Below are 22504 nucleotides of genomic sequence, written 5' to 3'. Positions count from 1 at the left end.
CAGGTCTGTTTTAGACGTAAATGACGTTTAATGTAAATAAAATAGTAATAGCTGGAAAACATACGATTTTAATGGGTTCTTAGATATTGACGTGAAGTTACTGTTACCATTCAATTCAGCGAGAGGAACAACCAAAATAATTTGCAGTGTATGTTAGCATTTTGGTCAGACCTGTGTGTCAGTAAGTGGATGTAAATGAGGTCACAGAAACACATCGACTACCATACCGGGTCTAGTTATAAGCTGTCGGAGGCTTGAGGCTCTCTTCCTAGGACCTCCAGGTGGTCTGCTGCGACGCTGGAACACTGGACGCTGGAAGCTGAAATTGGCGAGCTACAGAAGATCTGATGTAGCCGGGGGTCTGGCTGAAGAATCGACTTCCCTCTCGTTCTAAAACGTCTTTTTAATTTGGATCGGTCTCACCAAACGTCGTGGCCGATCGTAGCTGGCGCTGACATCAGTCGTCCGGAACCACTACGGGACGAACGGGACCGACGCGGAAGTTGGCACTAGATGTCGCCGATACTCCCTATCTAAGACTTATTCAGTCTAGAACTATTCTCACAAATCATAGTATGGAGAATTCTGTATAGCACACGACCGCGGATGACGCGAATCTTCAATTCCTCGGGCGGCAACCAAGATAAAACTTGGATATTAGCGTGTCAGAGTGCTGAACTAAGGCAAATAAAGTTTCCAAATAATAATGCTTAGATGACCCTGAAGTTGAAAAGTGTGTTGTCTCTGGCAATTAGATGTGTTATATAGGTTGTCCTCTTTACAATAAAATAATTAAATACATAAGATCGGCTTATGAAATATACAATTAATATAAACAGTTGTACTGGTTACAGCGGATTTAAAACTGAAACAAAATCCAGTGGTTTTCATAACGCTTCTCAAGAAGTATAACTTAGACTACATTATGGTTGTGCGTGGTGAGTCACTCGTGGTTTTCATAACGCGCCTAAAGAAGTATAACTTCAACTGCAGTGTTTGGTGGTGCGGGGTGGGTCACCGCGAGGTGGGGGCGGGGCGTCACCGGGAATATCTGCAGCGCCCGGGCGATGATAAGATAAGGCGCGCCCGCCAGCGCCCGCCGCTGTTGACTCTGTGGTATCGCAACAATCTGCGCCGCGCGCGTCCGCACGCATCGCACGAGATCCGAGAACACCTGCGCCTGTGGTTGCCTGTGGTTGCCTGTGGTTGCCTGTGGTTGCCTGTGGTTGCCGTCGTCCTCCGGGCAAGGTGAGACCGTGGAGGTGTGGGTGTTGTCAGCTGAGCGGGCCACATCAGATTTCGGAAGGAGGGGTTTCCGTTACGTCATTTTTCATGAGTATGGTTTCTCTATAATTGTGTTTTAAAAGAAAACTGTCACGCAAAAAACCCCGGGAACGAAGTCCAACCTTTACACATAGAAATTTTAAGTGATGATTTCACTTGAGAAAAGAAAATTGAATTTTTTTTATATTTTTAAATTGTTTTCAGTACTTTTTACCTTAAGCCAGTTTGATGATTAATTTTTTTTTCATTATGTTATTTAATACATGAATCACACATTTCAAGTGTATATGAAATAAATGCGTACCAGTAACAACTGTGCAAATAGGCAAACTTGGAAAAGCAACTCCTGTCGCTCCTGTGTACGAGGCATGTTGGGCTGGACGAGGAAAGAAACACATTATTGCAGTCCACTAAGGACTACAATAATCTCACTAAATTAATATCTCTGTAACTTTATGTGGCAAAGTTGATATATACAATTCTGTCTTCACTGGAAGGGATGGGTCCAGCGCTACAGGCCTCCCCCCCTGGCTACGTCATTGTTAGAGACCGGAAAAATTCGCGTATTCATTTCGCGATAGGCTAAAATACAAATAGTTATACCTCAGTGCTGCCTCTGCTATTGGCTCACAACTCACCTGGATGACTCTGGGCCAATGAGAAACGCCCTACCAAAGCTTTATCGAATCACAGGCTGCTACGTTGGGACGTCTCACAAGACAGCAGCCAATGAGTGGGTGACATTTGACCGAGTGTACGTTGGTAGAACTTTGGAGTTCATCCTGCAGGTCATTGAACCCGCGAATTTTTCCGGTTCCTGGTCATTTGTCTATAGAGTGAGTCTAAACTCGACCGACTAACTAAAGTTTTTTTCCCCCAAGGTTTGTATACGCCTTTGAAGTTGGGCTGAATAACAATTTTACTGAAAATAATAAAGAAAGTAATTAAAATTAGAACGCTGAACGTCTGAATTATGTTCGATTGAACAACGCTCTACAATCACTGTGAATTGTGTCACTGTAGAAAAATTATTTCATTGAAATAATTTGAGGCAACACTTTTATTTTCCAAATACATTTTTATTATTTTAATTGGTTGTAAAAACCTTTTATTTACAACATCCATAAGCAATACTAATTTTATAAGCAAATAGTTTTTTTTTTATTTCCACATACTACTTGTCACGATGGAGGGGTGTATGCTTAAATTTAACTTATTTAATGTCAACTTTTGAGGTAGTAGTCGGATGATTACCGGTCGTTTTGTCTAGTGGTCAGTAGTGATGTGTCGTTCGTGAACGATTCGTTCAAAATGGACGAATCTTTGAGCGAACGGAAGAATACGATTCGTTCGCTATGTGCAGGTTCGGTTCTTTGAGAGTCGATTGCCTCGAAAGCTGAACACGATTCGGGAGAATATAAAACGCAGAGAGAGTGAGGGGGAGAGAGAGAGAGAGAGAGAGAGAGAGAGAACAAGACGTTGGAACCAGAGAGGTGATTCGTTCGCAAAATGACTCATGATACCGGGAGTCACAGCAATCAGTAATCGCAGTGTGCGCGTGTTCACACGAGCAAACGATGACTAGGCTAATCAAAGAAAAAAGATGGGATAGTGGGGTTAGCGATTCAACAAGAATAATTAATTACAATTATTATTCATGATTCTGTAGGTTTTGTTTACTAAATTTATTGGCGAGAGCTTTGAAATGTGTTCATGCACTTTTTTTTCTGTAACAGCCAGTGTACAACCTGACATCTGTAATTTCAGCTTATCCGAGCCGACAGATTACGATAGCTGGCCGTCCAGACGTAGCGGATACTCGAATAAAATGAACGAGCTTTGATTCTTGATATGTGTCCAATATCGCTGTCGGTAGTAAGAACAAAAAAAAACTAATATTTTGAACGAATCATTGAACGGAACTGATTCAAACGAATGGATTCGGTCAATTGAATCGTTCTGCCCATCGCTAGTGATCAGGACTCCTGACTGGCAGGACCGGATGCACCGCGTTCTACTCGCAGCTGGGTCGAGAGGGTCTTTCTTCCCCGGGCGCTGTGTTGTCTCTCCGCCATGGCCTCCACATTCGATTACGGGCCCTGGACCCAGGATCGGAGAAGGGCCCCCCCCCCCCCCCCCCCCACCCAATTTACAGTCACGTGCTACATTATAATTGCATGGATATTTCTTACCTACGCTCTTTTTAGATCGTTACTTAACCTGAAAATACATGGTAGAATTGTGGTTACTATTTTATAAGTTCAAACTAAACTTTATTTATAAAATTATTTTACTTTAAAATAACCACAGAGAGTGTGTATATTTATTTCACACACTGAGATATAAATAAACAGGGCTGGGCCCGGGCCCTGGACCCACCCTTGTGGGGGCCATGTTCTCCGCCCCCGTACTGCGGAGAGCAGTTCTACAGGATCGCCCTGTCACGAGAGCCCCGCTTGCTTCGTGCCTGTCTTCCACGACCGCGCCGATACCCGCGGACCTGGCTACAGGCACTGTCGTCGACTATCCTCCTCCAGAGCATCCCACCGTCAGTTTGGGAAGCCTTCTTTTCACAGACGAGAGAGCCAAACGTCCGATCGTGCATCTTCGGGTTATTTTTGTTCATTGTAAAAGGTTAGGTTAGCTACATTATAAATACTTTAAAACATTGTCGACCGTTGATTTGGTTAGGATAGCTAAATTAAAGATACTATGAAATCATGTAAACGGTTTCCTAGCCGTGGATAGCTACATATTAAAAAGTTATTTGCTAAGCAACCATAAAATGCTTTTACAGTATTTTTAATGTAGATATACTTACCTAATATAACCAACCATCCACAATGTTTTAAAGTATTTATAATGTAGCTAACCTATCCTAATCGACCGCAAAATTTAATGCCACACCGGTTTATACAATGAGATAGAACGAGGGAAAAAAAGCGAGCATGAACTTCGGGGAACTTCGGGTGTGGCTCTCTTGTCTGTGAAATGAAGGCTTCCCCAGTCAGTTTGCAGGACCGGGTAAATGGCGCCCGCTGTTGCCGAATCGATTCTACCCAGTTCACCGACACTTAAAACAATATTTTGTACATCTTCGTTAGTTATTATAAGCTTTATTATATTTTTTATTTTACTATTTTTTTTTATATTTATGAGACCTTTAAATAGTGTATATTTTCAGTATTATTACATTCGTAGTCATTCTGAAGGAAAGAAAAGGAAAAATATTAATTCATGGCTAGACACATATATAATCATTTCACAGAAGAAACTATTTTTTTTTTGCAGTCAGTCAATTTCAATAACAAGTCATTCCTTTATATATGCTCAAATGAAGCCAATTTTTAAAAATAATTTATTGTGTAAAAAAAATTGTTGCCAAAAGTGTTTGAACCCAAGATGGCATCTTTCAAGTACATTTTCTTAGAAATAATAATAAAAAAAATAGAATGTTATCAATTTATGTTCTTAACTAAATAAGAGCAAATGATTTTTTCTTAAAATTCTCATTACAAATTTCCCTTGAAAAAAGTCTATGTTTCATAAATACATTAAAAAAACATTTCCGTTGCATTATAAAGTTGTGTCTAAAACATTTGCTCTTTATGGCGTACATCTGTCAACCGAGCACATGGGAACAAGGTCATCGCTAATAGCAGATATCGAGCATCAGAAAGAGAGGGAGTAGATGTTCGTTCAAACTAAGGATAATACACCCTATAGTCCTCTTCTTTTTTCTTGCCTCCGCCATTGTAACCACCCTACATGTAGGCCTAAGTATGACTCTTCGTAAACATACTGCACATGTTGGGGAACTCGCAGGCCCATCTAACCGCGGCAAAAAATGCTTTCTGTCGAGTTTTCTGGAGGAACCAAACAGTCTTCGATTCGATAACGTGTACCTGTATTTCAAGTCACTGCAAAAGCCGAAAAACAAGTGCTTGGCTACCATTTTACGATCGATGGAAGGCATGGAGTACGTAATTTCCATTTACTGACAATGCAGATGTTGTCTCTCCTAGAGTAGCGTTTCCCAATTCCTTTTTTTTTTTCGGTCAGGGAACTTTATGATCGACTTTTATTTTGGCGAGACCCCAACTCCTTCAAAGAAAATTATTTGACAATAATTGTGCCCGCTATATATGACATTCGTCCTGACTCATGGAACTCCTCTGACCCTACCACAGAACCCCAGAGTTCTGCGGAACACATTTTGTGAACCATAGTCCTAGAGAAGCAAGAGCCAATTCCATGTTTGTTTTCGACATCGTCGTGTACGAGAAGTAAGGCCTGATTCAAGAAGTACTTTTATTAAAATATTATGTTGATATGACATTTAATCAAATATTTTTGAGCAACATGTGCGAGAAGCAAGGCCTGATTCAAGAAGTACCTTTATGATAAAATATTACATTGATGTGACATTTACCTAAACAAATATTTTCGACCAAGGATCTAACCAAGAACAGTTATCGTTCAAATCAATCAGTATATAAATCGGTATATTTAAAAAAGGTTTTTGGTATTTTTTTCCAAATTTTTTGATTGATAATTACAGATTTTTAACATAGTAGGCATGACATAATTCAAAATAGTGGAATAAATGATGGCATAAAGTTCTAGAATCCAAGATGGCGACTGTGACATCATTTTCTAGGATGGCAGAAATTTACAGAAAACAAAATGGCAACCAGGGATTAAGGTCATCCAAATGGCCATCATGCTGTTACAATCCAAGATGGCTGCCGTCATTAACACTCACTTTGCACTTCAGCCTCCAGCCTGTCCCAGAAGAAAAATTTAGGTACTACACACTGCTAACAATAATTATCAATATAAGTCCAGGAATGAATTTGTTTTCTACTATTTTACAATTTAAATTGTAGTCACATCTTCTGACTTACGTTCTTTATATTTGAAAACTGAAAAATGTGCATCCCTCTATCTTTATAACAAAATGCCCAAACGCTTGTCAATCCATTATGGTACCGTAAAACGGGGTGAATTGCAACAGGAGTGTGAATTGCAACAAAACATCGGAGTGTAATAATATCCTTCATGACGAAAAAACATATATCTTATGTGGTTTCTCGAATTCATTTTCATAATATACATAAAACAGGGTACCTAAAAAAAATAATTTCCAATATGGCACCCGAATATTCCTTGGCGTGGCATTAACAGAATAAATAAGTAAAAATATATTACTTTTCAAAGAGGAAATAACTTTATCTAGAAAAATATTTTCCTCGTGTTAAGTTATATATTCAATGGTAAAAAATTATTCTTAGTGGTATCTTGTCATGATATTTAACTTAGGGAAACAACGTTGGAGGCTATTTAAATAGTTGAGAATTTTTTTCTGTAAAGTTAATCAAGCTGTCTAAAAGTGGGGTGAATTGCAACAGCTGTTTGTTGTGTGTGTTTGGCTAGAGGTTATGTCACAGGGTATACAATGTTAGTAATTTGATGTGTATTGACATCATAACAATAGTAAATCAGTGTAACTCGTTTCTCTAGTGTAATTATTGTTAAAATGCCGCGCGTTTATATTCGTGATTCATGCAGCAGACAATATAGAAAACATTCACAGGAAGTGTTGCAATGTGCAATGAGTGACATTGAAAAAGGCCTAGTATGCAGTGTCAGGAAAGCTGCTTTGAAATACAACCTTGACCATACAGTGCTTTCGCGATTCATAAAAAAGAAGAAAAAAGGTGAGACAATACGACAGATTGGAGGACAACAGGTTTTACCTCCTGAAGTGGAGACCCTTATTGTCGACAGGTTAGTACAGGTGAGCGAGTGGGGTTATCCAATGGATGGCTATGATTTACGAATGATAGTAAAACATTATTTAGACAAAAGTGGTCGTCGTGTGAGCAAGTTTGCAAACAACATGCCTGGGAAAGAATTTGCTAGGTTATTTTTGAAACGACATAAGGGTAGACTTTCAGAGCGCATGTGTCAGAACATCAAACGCAGCAGGGCAGGCGTTTCCTATGATGAATTGAAGCTGTATTTTTCCCATCTTGATATATCACTATGTGATGTTCCACCATCCTACATCATAAATTATGATGAATCTAACCTACAAGATGACCCTGGTAGAAAGAAAATCATCGCAAAACGAGGAATTAAATATCCAGAACGTGTTGTCAATCACAGCAAATCTGCAACATCTGTCATGTTTGCAGCAGCAGGTAATGGTGATGGCCTACCACCCTATGTTGTTTACAAGGCACAACATTTATATGAGTCTTGGACAGTAGGTGGACCAAAAGGAGCACGTTACAACAGAACCATCTCTGGCTGGTTTGATGCCTCTTGCTTTGAGGATTGGGTGTCGGAAATTGCAATAAAATATTGTAACAAATTAGGACCTGGGAAAAAAGTCCTAATAGGGGACAATTTGTCATCACATCTCTCTCTTGACACCATTCAGAAATGTACCGAACATGATATTTCATTTGTCTTTCTTCCAGCCAATTCAACTCACTTGACACAACCTTTAGATGTGGCATGTTTTAGACCACTGAAGATGGCTTGGCGTACAATACTAACAGAATGGAAAAAAGGTCCAGGTAGGAAGGAATCATCAGTTCCAAAAACCACTTTTCCACATCTGTTGAAAACACTGATGTCCAAGATCGAACCTAACCAGAAGAAGAATGTAGTATCAGGCTTCAGGAAATGTGGAATTATTCCGATAGATGCTGAGGCAGTTCTTTCTCGTTTGCCTAACCACAGTCTACATTCTAGAGAAACCAATGGTGCTGTTGTTGATGACGTTGTAGTAAACATATTGCAGTCAATGCGGTACAATGACCTACCAAAACAACGTCAACAAAGGAAAAAAGTTCAAGTCGTGCCAGGTCGAAGTGTCAAAGGAATGGATTTTTGTGGTGATTCGGAAGAAACTGATGATCCCGAGGAGTGTGTTGTGCGTGATATATCAGAACCAATCACTGATAGAATAGAAGAGTTGATATCGGAGTCACCATCCACATCCCTAGAGACATTGGCACAACCTCACGTGATGCGAAATGGCAAGACATTTAAAAATGTTTCTAGTGTACAGATTGATTGTGTGAAAGAAGGAGACTGGTTGCTAGTACAATTTCTTAGCCAGTTTTATATTGGTGTGGTGCAAAAATCACCAGAACAAAAAGATGGCATGTTTCAGGGGAGTTTTTTGAGAGAGAAAAAAGTTCATTCTAAAGATCTCATTGGTGGTGGTCTTTTTGTGTACCCTCTAGTCTTAGATATTTGTGCATTTTCTTTTTCTCAAATTATAGGCAGAGTGAAACCTCCTTCTGTCTTAAGAAGAGGAGTGTTGAAATTTTCAACATCATCAGAAAAGTGGAATCAATAAGATGTGGCTTGAAATCTGTGTTAATTTAGATCACAAAATTTGCAGCTATATATAAATGTAAACAAGTGCAATGCGCATTTATTTTGAAATAATATGTTAACTTGTGTAAATTAGGCCCTAATGTTTTGCTTTTTTTTTTAATTCTCTTAAGTTTTAATGATGGTAATGACTTGAAAATAATTTAATAAAAATCTATTCATGAATGTACTGTTGCATTTCACCCTTCCAGATGTCTTACTAGCAACATTCATAACAAAAACACTGTTGTTGCAATTCACCCCATTCGGGAGGTGAATTGCAACAGCAAAAAATTTATTAATTTATAATACTAATAATTTTAATTGCCGCATATACATTATAGATTTAGAAACTACCACCCAAGATAAGACTATAAAAATATATATGTTGGCAACATCATTATATACCAATGAACTTTGAGATTACAAAGTTTAAAATTGTTGCTATTCACCCCGTTTTACGGTACTCTTTCAAAAAACGAATGTATAGCATGACAGAACGATGCTAGTGGGTATGCATTTTCGTGACTTTGCACAAGTAATGGAACACTGCCTCGTGAATGTGTGCTTAAATTTCACATTTCAAATGACACCGTCTATAACATGCAAGCAGAACGACACTAACCACAATACGTTATGTCTATTAAAAGGGCGAAGACAGCCGATTGTGTGCTTTAAACCATTTTGTAACTTACTATTTACATTCTAACTGAGCAGAGAAACATCACAATATAGCCCCTCACACTTGGTATAGGAGCAGCATATTCCCCACTTAAATCTGCTGGATTCACCTCGACATTGTCATTTCTTCTGTACATAGATGTACCCACGACTTGTTATGATGACAAAGAGATGTGCAATCAGTTCAGTTTAAGAACTCCCCAGAAATTTACAAAAAAAAAATGTTTTATAGTCATCGCAGTCACCTGAACACATGGTTCCTATCCAATATAATATACAAAAATTAAGGAGATTTTTAGTCCTTTAAGAACTTCAGATATTCATCAATATATTCCATTATAAAAACAATTAATATTGTTTTAAAATTAAACTGATCACATTCTCTGTTCTACGGACAAATAAAACATTGGCTTGAAAAGTATTTGTATTATTTCAAGCATGTGCTTACTGCATGAGTCCAAAGTATACCTACCAATTAAATATCAATGCCATGATTTTTGCCTGCAGTTTGAACAATAATATCAGACTGGTTGAGGAGTTTTTAAGAATGCTTGGTAAAATTAAAGGATATATAAGCAGGGGTGTAACCAGGGGGGGGGGGGGGGGGTTAGGGGTTCTATCACCCCCCTCCCCCCCAAACCAACATTTTTTTCTTATCTGAAAGCAGGTTAACTAAAAGCCTGGGTGTTTTACTGCTATCACCGGCCACTGCACTGGAGGGGAAGAGTAAGTGAGCCCTGCCGATTCTCCTTACCTTCCCCTACCCCTGTCACGAGCAGAAGTTATAAGGTTGTGATGCCGTAACGGGTCCCAAGTTTTCAAATATCTTACACCTATTGTATTTAACCAGCGCGGTAATTATAAGCAGGTGGTGACTAGGTACCTAATTCTTCAAGCTAAAGCTAATTGTTTCCAGGAATAGGCCAGTTCTGCCAAAACCCAACCATTTTTATTCCTTTTTTTTTTTTTTGTATTGTCGAGCTTCCAGCATGATTTATGATTTTGAGTGGACGTGGACAAGGCATATGGATTGATTAAAATATATTTAATTAATTTCTTCATCACTCAAACAACTTTTTATTAAAAAATTGTTTGAGTGATGAAGTAAGAAATTAATTAAAGATATTTTAATCAATCCAAGTGCCTTGTCCACGTCCACTCAAAATTTGGATTTTAAGGTGTAAAATAGTGCTATTTGAGCAGCTTTCGGTACTTAATTTTAAATATTGTAATGGTAAAAATATTATTCATTTTTCCCCCCGCTTTAATAGGGGGGGACCATGCTTCTTAACCCCCCCCCCCCCCCCCCAACCATATACAAATCCTGGCTACGCTACTGTATATAAGTGCCCTTATGCATTAAAATACATGAAGGAGGCATATTATGAACCTTGACATAGCACATAATACGTTTCATAAATACGTTAACTTGCTGAAACTGCACAAAGGAAAAATGTGGATTGGGTTTCAAATCAAAGACAATGTTCATTATAATAATAAGTACATCAATACAAATTGAAATTCAAGAGAGAGAGTGAAAGCCAAAACCAAAATGTTCAAGATTCCATCAAAATATCCCATGTGCATGCCTAGTGATCAAAACGTAGCTAATGCCAAACCTTTGTTGTTATCGAATTTCCATCAAAGTTTAGTGAATGCCATGCATAATGATATTCAAAATGTAATTTTCTCAGAATCAGGTTTTTTGACATTTAGTCCCTTTTGAATTTCAAACCTTCAAATATGTTTTGTAAACAGTTTGTAGAACAGTGATCTCCAGATAACAGTGCTGTGAGAGGCACCACCTAAAATTCTCATGGCAAGGTGTTTCTGCAATGGTTTGCCATTGCCTCCCACAAAAGTGAACTTATGAGATATTTAAACAACTTAACAAAGAAAGAAACTACAGTAAAGATCTACTGATACACACTACATACATGGAACCAGACACTGTTGGGTCTGAATTAAACAGAATTTGCCTTAAAATTCACACTATACAAGTTTTTCTATGGGTAAAACTATAAAAAAAATTTGTTTTGCTTAAATAGTCCTTTTCCTACGGCGTAATTTTAATTTTAATTTTAGTGTGTATGCAGACCTAAGCTATGAATCACGCAATTTTTACAAATCCCGTTCGGATTAGTGGGAGTCCACTTTAATACTATGTTAAGGAAGAAAAGTAGGCAGCTTTCCCCATGAGACACCTAGCAATTTAACATTTTAAAATGAATATTGGCTGTGTTTAAAACTAGATGGAATATTTTTTACTTATGGGGAAGAATGAAATAGGTACTGAGTCAGAAAAAATAATATTTTCCAAGAATATTAGTCAGTGCAAGAAAGAAGAACCATAACATTTAAATAATAATTTTAATAAATTATATTTTGCATAAATTCCATTCTGTGTATTATGATCTGCTGTAATACTATATATATTTTTAGTCATTAAAATAAAACCAGTAAGTGGTAACCAAATTCTAATTTGTAATTAATGTGCAAGTAGTATTAAGCTATTAATTTTATTTTTCATGCTATATTTTTGATCCTACCACCAATCTAACAAACAACTATCAATATCTTAGATCACCCTATGCAACACTAATCAAATTTTGAGAAATACCATCTTCACTGAACACAATTTCAATCAAAACTGACTTGACTAATAATGCTTTTCTGTATAAATTTTTCTTCTTCTTATTTTCAGGATAGTCAGCTACGATGACGTCCCTGGGAGAGTTTGGAAGCAGGACATTCCTGATGGGAGACAGCACCATGATGGGCCGAGTTTACAGAAGCCCTGTGCCAATTAAAAACAGAAACACTGCCATCGCTTTCAAAATAGTACAGTTGGTGAGACAACAAAATATGAACGTTTATTCCTTTTATGCACAGGGGCTAACCTTGAGCTTTAACCTCACTAACGGGCAACGAATCCTGAATATCCTTTCGAACAGAACTGCACATGGGGATGGTAAAGCCACTGCCAGTGCAATCATTTAGTAACACACAGTGTACACAGCATGTTTTGGTAAGCTACCCACAGTTGCAGATAAAAGGATTTATTCCAGGTGGGGATTTAAAAAAAATTAAATTAAAATATTTGTATTCAAAAGACATGAGTTCAATAAAGGGTTTGGACAGTTGCATTATCATCCTCAACATGCATCACTGCCTTTGTGGTTTGTGACTCCAGGTGTTTGTAACAGCTCACCCAACACCCAGAATAACATACTGCCTTCACCAAGATCTTGCATTATTATTTTTTCTTCATAACTTTAGGGGGAAGGGAAATGTTTCCTTCATATTCCCTCTCCATTACCACCTCCACTGGGTACCCAATGGTCGAATGCTTACAACTCTATAATGCCTAAAAAAAATAATTGGATACAACATGCAGAATCATCAATACATTCTTAGCAATGATATCCCATCAAGTTGCATCAGAAATTTTTTGAGACATACGTGACGTTGTCCGACCGAAGGCCACCCTAAAGCCCGACCTGCAACCGCCAGTATTCAACCCCGCTAACGGAACGCGCCCCTAGCCATGGCCCACCCGAGTCAGGCGAGCCACCAGCAACCAAGGTAGTGCCCGGCCCCCTAATAAACAGACCGTCATTTCAACCAACCACGTTTAAAAACAAACACATATTATTAAACAGTATTGAATATTAATTTGAAGTTGGTTGACGAAAGTGCGACGTAGGGGTGCCCGGGCACTCACGTGTGTAATACGTCGATACGTGTGTGAGTGTTCCCCTGGCGGCCTTCTGCCTGAATTAGTCAATGAAACCATATGACATAATTATTCACCCCTCGTGTTACGTTTTTACCCCCACCAGAGCAGTCCGGCAAGAGACGAACAGTCGCTGGTGTGACGTAAAATTTAAATGAAATAATTCCTAAACACAATAACTTCAATTTGTAGAAGGGACGAATGACCTTGGTTCAGCTTTAATAATTAATGTAAGAATTTAACGTCATTAAATTCTCTTATTTAACATGTCACAGAGAAACTAACGTAATGAGGTCAACCCTGGCGCGAGGGCCACCGAGCCTCGACCGGACGCCATGACATGACGCCAGTACAGCGCGACTCGTGGACCGGGGCGGACGCACGTCCCATGGAGAGACATCACCCTTTGTCCACACCGAGTTCACTTCTGGTAAATATAGTCACTTCTTAAAACCTCTTTTTTACTAATCTCTCCGTGCGTACCCGGTCCAATTTTCGGTCCAGGACCTAATCCGGCCGCATAAATTTAAAACCCCCCTGCACCACACTTGGTCCACGGGGTAGGTTCAGCATCCGGCACGGGCCGTCTCCCGAGGAACAGAACTTTAGTTAAAATCAGTCGCTCCGGCACTGACACCACCCGTAAGGGAATTTTGAACGAATTTAGCTGCGGTCCGCGCTCCACTACCGTGGACGCGAGCACCGCCTCGATACGTAGACTTACGGGATTGGCCGCCTCCAATCACCCTCATCCCTCGTGTGAGTAACCAGGCTCAGAAACGCCTAGTGCCACGCTAATACGTAACATTCATAAACTTGTGCAACGCACCTCCACGTAACATTCATAAACTTGTGCAACGCATCTCCACGTAACATTCATAAACTTGTGCAACGCATCCCCACGTAACATTCATAAACCTGTGTAACGCACCCTCGTGTAACATTTCTTTTGTAAACTTGTGCCACGTTTTTATTGAGTAACTTTCAAACTCATTTTTGTGTAATTGTGTAGTTTTTGTATTTTTGTGACGTCACCTGTTGTACGACGTGGCGTGTAACCAACCGAGTTACACCCGAACCACAGTCGCCTGAATAAATGACGCACGTCATTTATTGCCTCATTCCAGCGTATGATTACTTAACCCTACGATTCCCAACCACCGCCGAGTAGGGAATTCCTTAAACCCACGCAACATCGCCGACGGTCCTAGTGGGCCACGCAGGGCAATCGACCCCACGACCCACCTTATCGACTAGAACCAGAGCTAGTCTGGCGCCCACCCGGAAACATTACATTCACAGCAGCCACCCCCGCTAGGAACCGCACCGGGACTCGAGCCAGAGACCCCGGACGACGGCATACTAAGCAAATACTTTTGTTACATCACTATGCAACATTACAGAAAGGATGTCAAAGTGAGAAGTCACAAAAAATTGACACCTGGCTCTTGGTACAATGTGAAGTGCTAGCAATGTAACTAGATGTAGATGAGATATCATTAATGTCCCTGAATGAAATAGTAAAAGTTGAATATATGTTATAGTGAATTAAGGTTACATATTGCTTGTTGGAGATCAGACGATAACCACAGTAATAAATATAACACAAAATAAAGTTGTTGAGAATTCATTTCTCTAGAATAATGCAGTTTAGTCAAAGAAACAATTATTGTTATTATTTTATTAAATAAATAGTATTACATTCTTTTTTATTAAATTTTTTTCTCTAAGGGTAATATTATAGGATCAAAAAGTATTAATTGGATTGTTTTATGACAGTCAGAAGTGAAGTCAAAAACCATTTTTTATGATCAACTTGTTAACATCTACGTCATGTTAAGTTATGACTCCATGATGAGTCATTGAGACATAGACGTGACATCACAGAGATCACATACGTACATGCTGTAAATTTGGGCTAGGTATCTGAAAATCATTATAACGCAGGGCCGGAACTAGGAGATTTGTTAGGGGTGGCAAAGCTTAATTTGCAGCCCCCTCCTTACCAACATTATAAAATACGTACCCTTTTTCGTTAGAAGCGGTGGTTGAAATGATACCATTCACTTATACATAATTAAGAACTTTTATTTATCAAGTACACTAATTGGAAAACTAATACAATTACATTTTTTATTATAATGAAGTAGACTGTTATCAAACTATTGTTTATTGTTTGCACAAAAGTGAAAATTAATGTCTTACCAATAAGTTTATTAAGTACTAAAATTACATAAGGAACATGTGATTCTGAATTAAGTATAATATTGTATTGATAACCATATAAAGAAATTCAGTTCAAAATTTAATTTTTTGAGCATGATTAGCTGCAAAAGTGTTAATAATATCATCAAAATTGATCAAAGCAGCTCGTTTGTGTTCAATAGATATAAATAATACTTAGATTTGTTCATCTCTGCTGGCCCATCGTGCTTCTCAAATAGCTTTTAATAAGTTTAAGTTTACTAAAACTTCTTTCACCTGATGCAATTGTAACTGGAAGGGTGAAAAACATTCTCAGAGCAGTAGTAATGTTAGGATGTGCCTCCTCCAATTTTATTTTGTAGATAAGGCTCAACATTGTTGATGCTGCAGCATCTTTTAATTCATAGTCTACTGTTAATGCATGGTGCTTAAAACTTTCAATATCAAATACGAATTCTACTTTGTTAAGATCGGCCCTGTGTTTCCTAATTCTGCTGCTTTGACTTTTAAATCTTCTACTTCCATTTTATGAATTTGAACACCACTAAAATATCCAAACTTATTGTTAATGTTCTCCAAAGCCTTAAACCTGTTACTCAGTTCCATAATTAATCTGTCAATGACTTTCAACATTACTTGATGTAAGTTTTTTGTACATAAGCCATTGCTAAGCACTTTTTCTGTAGAAGAAAACTAAAAAATAAAATAAATAAGTAAAAATAACCAAAAGACAAAAAGCACAAATTAAGCAAACAATTGCTGTTGTCAACAGAATATAAACACCACAAAATATTCCGTAACAGGAATATGGTCAACAAACAAAGAAAAACAAAGAAATATGTACTAAGAGAACAAAAAATACCCACAAATCATGATGACACAAAAAATATTGAACTGAAAAAAAATTCAGCACAATGGTTCAAACGAGACAAAAACACGACAAAACGAAAAGACGAAACAAACACAATAGTTTTTCCAAAACAGAAACAAGCGACGTTTCGGGAACTGCTATCTGCTCCCGTCCTCAGGCAGAGACACACATGGTACGAAAACACAGGAGCGACTGAGTAGGGGCTGGTAAAATGAGGGTATCTATCAGAGAAAGGGCTACATCTTGCTCAGCCAAGTGATCACCCGCGCAACGGGTCCTTGAGATGCCAGCTCTCATCGCAGTGGTTTTACTCACTCCAGACCACGAATTATGGTAATACTTGTTTCTTAGAGTGAAGTAACGCATTTGAAGTACGAATATATTTACAAATTATGCATAATCAAGTAAAATAGAATTTCTTAATTTCTTAGCTAACTTATTTGTTGCGATATGTACACTTTCAAAACTTTTTTTAATGACTAGTTTCAACTTTTTTTAGTGAACCACTTTTCATATTTTGCCGCCCCCTGATATTTGCCGCCCGGGGCACATGCCCCCCATGCCCCCCCTTAGTTCCGGCCCTGTTATAACGCACAGAATACAGAGCATATGCATATCTAATAAAAAGTACTTTGAATAACTAAATAAAATATTACCCCAATAAGGAACTGGACTATCATAAATGATAAAACATCAATTGGTAAGTGAAGTGCCCTTAGGTACCTATCATTTGTTTTTATCTTAGTGTTACACTGCATATTCTACATCTTGGTGTTTAGTGTTATACTGTTAATAATTTATACCTTTCTGGTGATATCAGCACTTTTTTTATAGCAAAATCAATAATTTAAATATTTGCATAGTCATGCACCAATAGCCTCTCAAAAAGCATATCTGAGATTCAAAAAATACAATGAACTACCCACCAAAATTTCTAAACAAAAATTGGCCAACAGATCCCTTTTACTATACATCAAAGAAATATTATGTCTCATGAAATGCTGTAAAATAATTACTAGTACTATTTGCAAACAAGTGTATTCATTTAACTCCAGACTATACAATATTTAAGATCAAAGACAGACTAAGACTTATGATATCAAGTAGACAATTTCTTGGCAAGGTTGCACAATTTTTAGATAGTCTAAAGATAGGTAATGTACATGCTAGTCTTTAGTAATTGCAAACAAAATTAAAAAATACATCAAAATTGTTCTAAACCCTCAAATTATACTAATTAACTTGAATTAAATTACTAATACACATCTTTTAACAGTCCCTAAATCTTATCAGCATCTTTTAGGTCCTGAGACCATACCCATCAATCTCACTGTCACATCCACCAATCAACGAACTAGCGAGGTGTCACTCTCGGTAACACTTCTCAGAGTGAAACCTTTCTCTCTCTCTCTCTCTCTTTTCCTCTCTTTTTTTCTCTTTTCCTCTCTTTTTTCTCTGACTTGATCTTTATCTTTTTTTCTCTTGCTTTCTCTCAAATTATTTTGTCTTTCTCATTCTTTTTCTCTCTTTCGCTCTTTTCATATCTCCGAAAGACCACGTATTGATATAATTTCAAATACTCCCCAGCAGCCTTTCTTGAAGGAGCCTCACTTCACCACAGTCATTACAACATTGCATGACTGACCAGGCCAGACAACACCTTCTAGAGGCTGAAGGGAAGATACTCATCTTTGTATACAGCCACATGACGTGATAGTGTCTGAAAACGTAGCTCTAAGGAATAGCAATGCCATCTAGGCCACTAAACCAATCCCTAAGGGTGACATCGGTGGCACACATCACGACACAGGTGGCCCCCCCCCCCCTCTCTCTCTCTCTCCCCCCCATCCTACTTTCCAAACAGGAGTGACAATGGCAGCAGACAGCTGTACCATAAAGTTTACCTATGCTAAATACACTACACAAGTCAGTCTTAGACTGCAGTATGGTAAATGGAGTTGGCTATTGCTAAGTTTACTACGGTATCATAATGTTCAGTAATCAGGCTCATCTGAACTAGTAACTACCTACATGAGAAAAATCTAAAAGTAATAATAAAACTTAATTTCACTATATTGGTTCCATATAACAACATTAATTGTGTCCGAATTTTCAGGAAAAAATACATACAGTAAAATACATTTTCTTTACTACCACTGACTAAACATAATAATTCACTCAGAATGATTTTATCACAAGTTCATTTTTATTTTTTATGTTTGAATTTTTTTTTATTTTCCTATTCAAGTATGTATTTGTGATTAATAATAAAGAGACATACAGACAAACTGTTACCTCTATAAATACACATACACATATTGTTTAACTCAACTATCTCATGCATTGTGACTTGCAGGTTATAGAAAAAGTCAAACCTCTGTACTTACGCAACCTTATTTTAAAAATATACTCAAAAAAATTTAACGTTATACATAGTTGCCAAAATTATATTTCATTGAAATTAAATGTGAACTAATATACTTGAGCAGTAACTGTTATCATATTTACATTCTCATAAAAAATACATATTCTGTTTGAACACCATACTATAAAACATGTCTTAAGCTGGTTTGTTATTTAACAATGCATTGTAAAGGCAAGTACCTGTAAATTATTTTGGTAGTAGTAAAGAATTTTAACTGTGTTTCAGCTATTTTTTTTAACTGTATTGCTTGCTGAAAACAGTAATTATAGGTTTTTTCCCACCACAAAATATTTACTCATTTCATTACAATATTAATACTGAATAGCTTTTCTTAAGTAAAAACTAGTACTTAATCTGATTACCCGGCTTACAGTGGGAGAATACCTAAAATTACCCAAAATGTTAACAATAATTGGTTGATTAAGGTACATATCATATTTTATAGATCTAAGATATTTAGTCCTGCAACTAATTAATTTGGTGCATTTCATTTAATTTTTTCCAGTCACTGCTGGCCCTATGTATAATTCTATACTCCATGGGTGCCTACCTCGAGAACAGCATGTTCCGACTGGCCCTGTCTTACGGGACTTTTGGAGCATACCTCATGATCCCTCTGGCCGTCCTGGGAGGTTTCATCATTGGAGAAAACACGCCTGTACTTCTCGTAAGCTACTAGGAAACAAGTGTTATACTTACTTCCAACATATAGATTCTCTGCAAGTTAAAATGTAAAACTGGAATAAATTCAAAATACAGATAAACACCAGTATCTTCGGAAGAAATGGTAATATTGTCGTAATGTAAAAACCTGTTCTTGAATTTTCAAAGCAGAAAATGAATAGCTCTCTCTCTCTCTCTATTTTATTTATATATATAAACAATTCATCAATACCAAAAATGCAATTCTTTTTATACATCAGATATTTTATGTTTTTATGTAAGGAAAGTTCTAAAAAAATGTTTTTAAAAAACTAGCTACAGTAGCATTGTAGTGCTTAAATACCATAAAACAGGGTAAATAGGATCAGAGGGGTGAATAGGGTCAAAAGTTGTTATAATAGTTCTAATGATAGTTCTAATACATATTTCTATGTATAGTTCTATTCTGCTATATTATGATTCAATATGTGTGTTTTATCTTATTGATACCTCTGATCCGATTCACCCTGTTTTATGGTACCAAGGCCTAAATTATTTTACTCTGGACTCTCAACTGAATATAAACTCAATATAAAAAACAACTCTCAGTTGAGAGTCCAGAGTAAAATAATTTAGGCCTTGGTACCATAAAATGGGGTGAATCGGATCAGAGGGATCAATAAGATCAAACACACACACACACATATAAAAATAACAGCTTACAGTAACCTAATATTTAGCAATGCAGAACTCATGTCTGAAAAAATATTATCATTATTATTATGTATATTATTATTATTATTATTATTATTATTATTATTATTATTATTATTATTTGGATCCCGAACGAGTAAACATATTTTTTAAGATTAAATTTTTTTTTTGAAACTTTAGTTAGAATGTTTTTCCAAATTGTTGTTACTGATGCAAAACCTGGTAAGTTGGTTTTTTTTCTGGAGATTTTACAATCTTAACATACAAAATGTTTTACGACTACGAAAGATTGTAATGAAATATTTTTCTAAGTTTTTCAAACATCTCGATAACCTAAAAATTTTGCATCTGCAATGACAATATACTATTTTACTCTCGACTTTTTCATATCTCAATTAGGATTCGAAAGGGTAGATTCGAGGCCACTTTCCCATCACAGACGTGGCATCGTCGGTTCCAGACGTTCTACAACCTCGCGGGAGCGTTCCTGTTCATCGCGGTCGGCTCGCTGGCCGTCGACTCGTGGTGGGGCCTGCAGATGACCCTGGACATCACCTCCCGGAGCGCCGACGTCAGCGCGGCCCAGCACGACAGCAACATGAAGCTGGTCGCCGGCATGATCTGCATCTCCAACGGGGTGTTCTACTTCGTGGACGCCCTCGTGGGGGCGTTTCTACTCAACTCCAACTTTTGACCACAGTCAACCAACAACGAAATTATAAACACTTCCGTATCTTGGAGACATGAGAAACTACGTCCATATTTCGTTCAAAAAAACACAGTTTACAATGCACATGCTACACACTTTGAAGGAGCAAATAATACAAAGTCTCGCAACCACATATTAAGTTAATTTTTGGCGTATAAACACAAAACCCCATGGCCATTCTTCAAAATAAAATTATCACCCCGGAAAATTTATTTTAAAATAAACCTTTGTATTATAAAGTTCAAAATACATTCAATTTTGAGTACAAAAAAAATACCAATACTATATATATATATGAATTAAGATAGAAGCTGGTAGGAGAATAAAACTACTCTCCTAAACAGTTTATTTTATGTGACATAGTGTCTTATGCCTCTGAAGTCCAGATTTCTTTTAATTTAAAGAGGCCTGTTGTTTAAACAATTATTATTCCAGTTGAGGTTCATCATTTATACCAAGTCTGTGTGAATTTCAATAAATTTATCTATTACTATACGACACTATATTTTTATCCTAAGGAAGACTTTATGAATGAAAATAATTATTGGATTGTCAAGAGGTGTTTATTTTCATTAAAAAATACTGCTGTGTCTCAGGCCAATAATTAAAATCTGTAGAGTAAGCAGTACAAAATAAATTCAATAAATATTTAACTTAGTTAAAACTATAATTAGTAGTTTAAAAAAAAATTTTGATTCCAGTCCCCTTTTTAATTTAGTTTAAGTAAATACAAAAATAAAATTACAGATAAATGCTTTAATATATAACCAATATCATTAAATATTTATTATGCAATATAATATGAACTTTACTGTCCAAAAATCAATTTATTATCCTGAATAACATATTCAGAACAAGATATATGTGAATGTAAGAATTCGGTATGCTATTGCAAAAATGTTCAATAAAGGTTTTTTTTGTTTCTACATGCTAAGAGTTATCATTTGCACGCATTACAATCTACCACTCGTCTATTAGCAGTCCTGCCAAGCACGAGATGTATTATTTGTCGCCAGTACGTGTTTCAGTTGTGACATTGTAGCATATATATTATAAAGAGATAAGCTCTTTCCATATATCCAGTTAGCATGCTTAAGTATCCCTCTTACATGCCAAGTAGTTTATTTCATTTTCTTGTCATTACTATTAATTATTACAGTACTTCCTTTTTTATATATATATATATATATTTATATTTATATTTATATTTATATATATATATATATATATATATATATATATATATATATATATATATATATATATATATATATATAGAGAGAGAGAGAGAGATAGCTAAACTGCATTTTTGTTAAGTTTTTCACCTAATATTTACCAAGACAATATGCAAATGATCACAATTATTTACCCTTGCAATAATTTTTAACACTATTATATGACATTAAATAGCTATTGAAAAAATTTGAAAGAAAATACAAAAGTAAGAGAGCTATTGTGACAAAAATAGTAACGACAGTCCATAAAAGAATATTCCAGTTATAAAATTTAATAGTATCAACTGTAATCTATGAAGTGTGTTGGTTCAAGGTCACAATTAAAAAGTAACTCACAATTAAGAAGTAACTCAGTTTTAGATACGCACAAACGTAAATACTGCTTTGTTGTTTTTTCTAGCTTTCAATGCAACAGGATGGAGCCCCTCCCAATTGGAATCTCTTTGTACGAGCTTGGTTAAACGTTGAAGTCCCTGACCGTTGGAATGGTCGTAATTGTTGAGACGACAGAGCTCTTTTTCACTGGCCTCCACGTTCACCTGGCATAACGTAATGAGATTTTTTTCCTTTGGGGCTTTATAAAAGATTGTGTCTACGTTCCGCAGCT

At 36.8% G+C, this 22504-nt stretch overlaps 1 protein-coding gene across 3 annotated transcripts; it reads left to right on the top strand.

Moving 5' to 3' along the window:
* The first annotated feature begins 1100 nt into the window (after nucleotides 1–1100).
* On the top strand, nucleotides 1101–20742 carry LOC134533858 (uncharacterized). Of its 3 annotated transcripts, none has more exons than XM_063371556.1 (4): nucleotides 1101–1248; nucleotides 12065–12210; nucleotides 19103–19264; nucleotides 20414–20742. In XM_063371556.1, exons 2-4 carry the CDS (start codon nucleotides 12079–12081, stop codon nucleotides 20645–20647), a joined length of 528 nt encoding a protein of 175 aa, XP_063227626.1. In that variant the 5' UTR covers nucleotides 1101–1248; nucleotides 12065–12078; the 3' UTR covers nucleotides 20648–20742. The 3 variants fall into 3 exon arrangements, with proteins under 3 accessions (XP_063227626.1, XP_063227627.1, XP_063227628.1); XM_063371557.1 differs by having other exon boundaries at nucleotides 1103–1336; XM_063371558.1 differs by lacking the exon at nucleotides 1101–1248 and adding an exon at nucleotides 5950–6091.
* The last annotated feature ends 1762 nt before the right edge of the window (nucleotides 20743–22504 follow it).

This window comes from Bacillus rossius, chromosome 7 (genome assembly GCF_032445375.1).
Source record: "Bacillus rossius redtenbacheri isolate Brsri chromosome 7, Brsri_v3, whole genome shotgun sequence".
In the NCBI taxonomy this organism is placed as follows: Eukaryota; Metazoa; Arthropoda; class Insecta; order Phasmatodea; family Bacillidae; genus Bacillus; species Bacillus rossius.
Note: the sequence above shows the minus strand (reverse complement) of the source record. Positions and strands in the feature narration are given on the sequence as shown.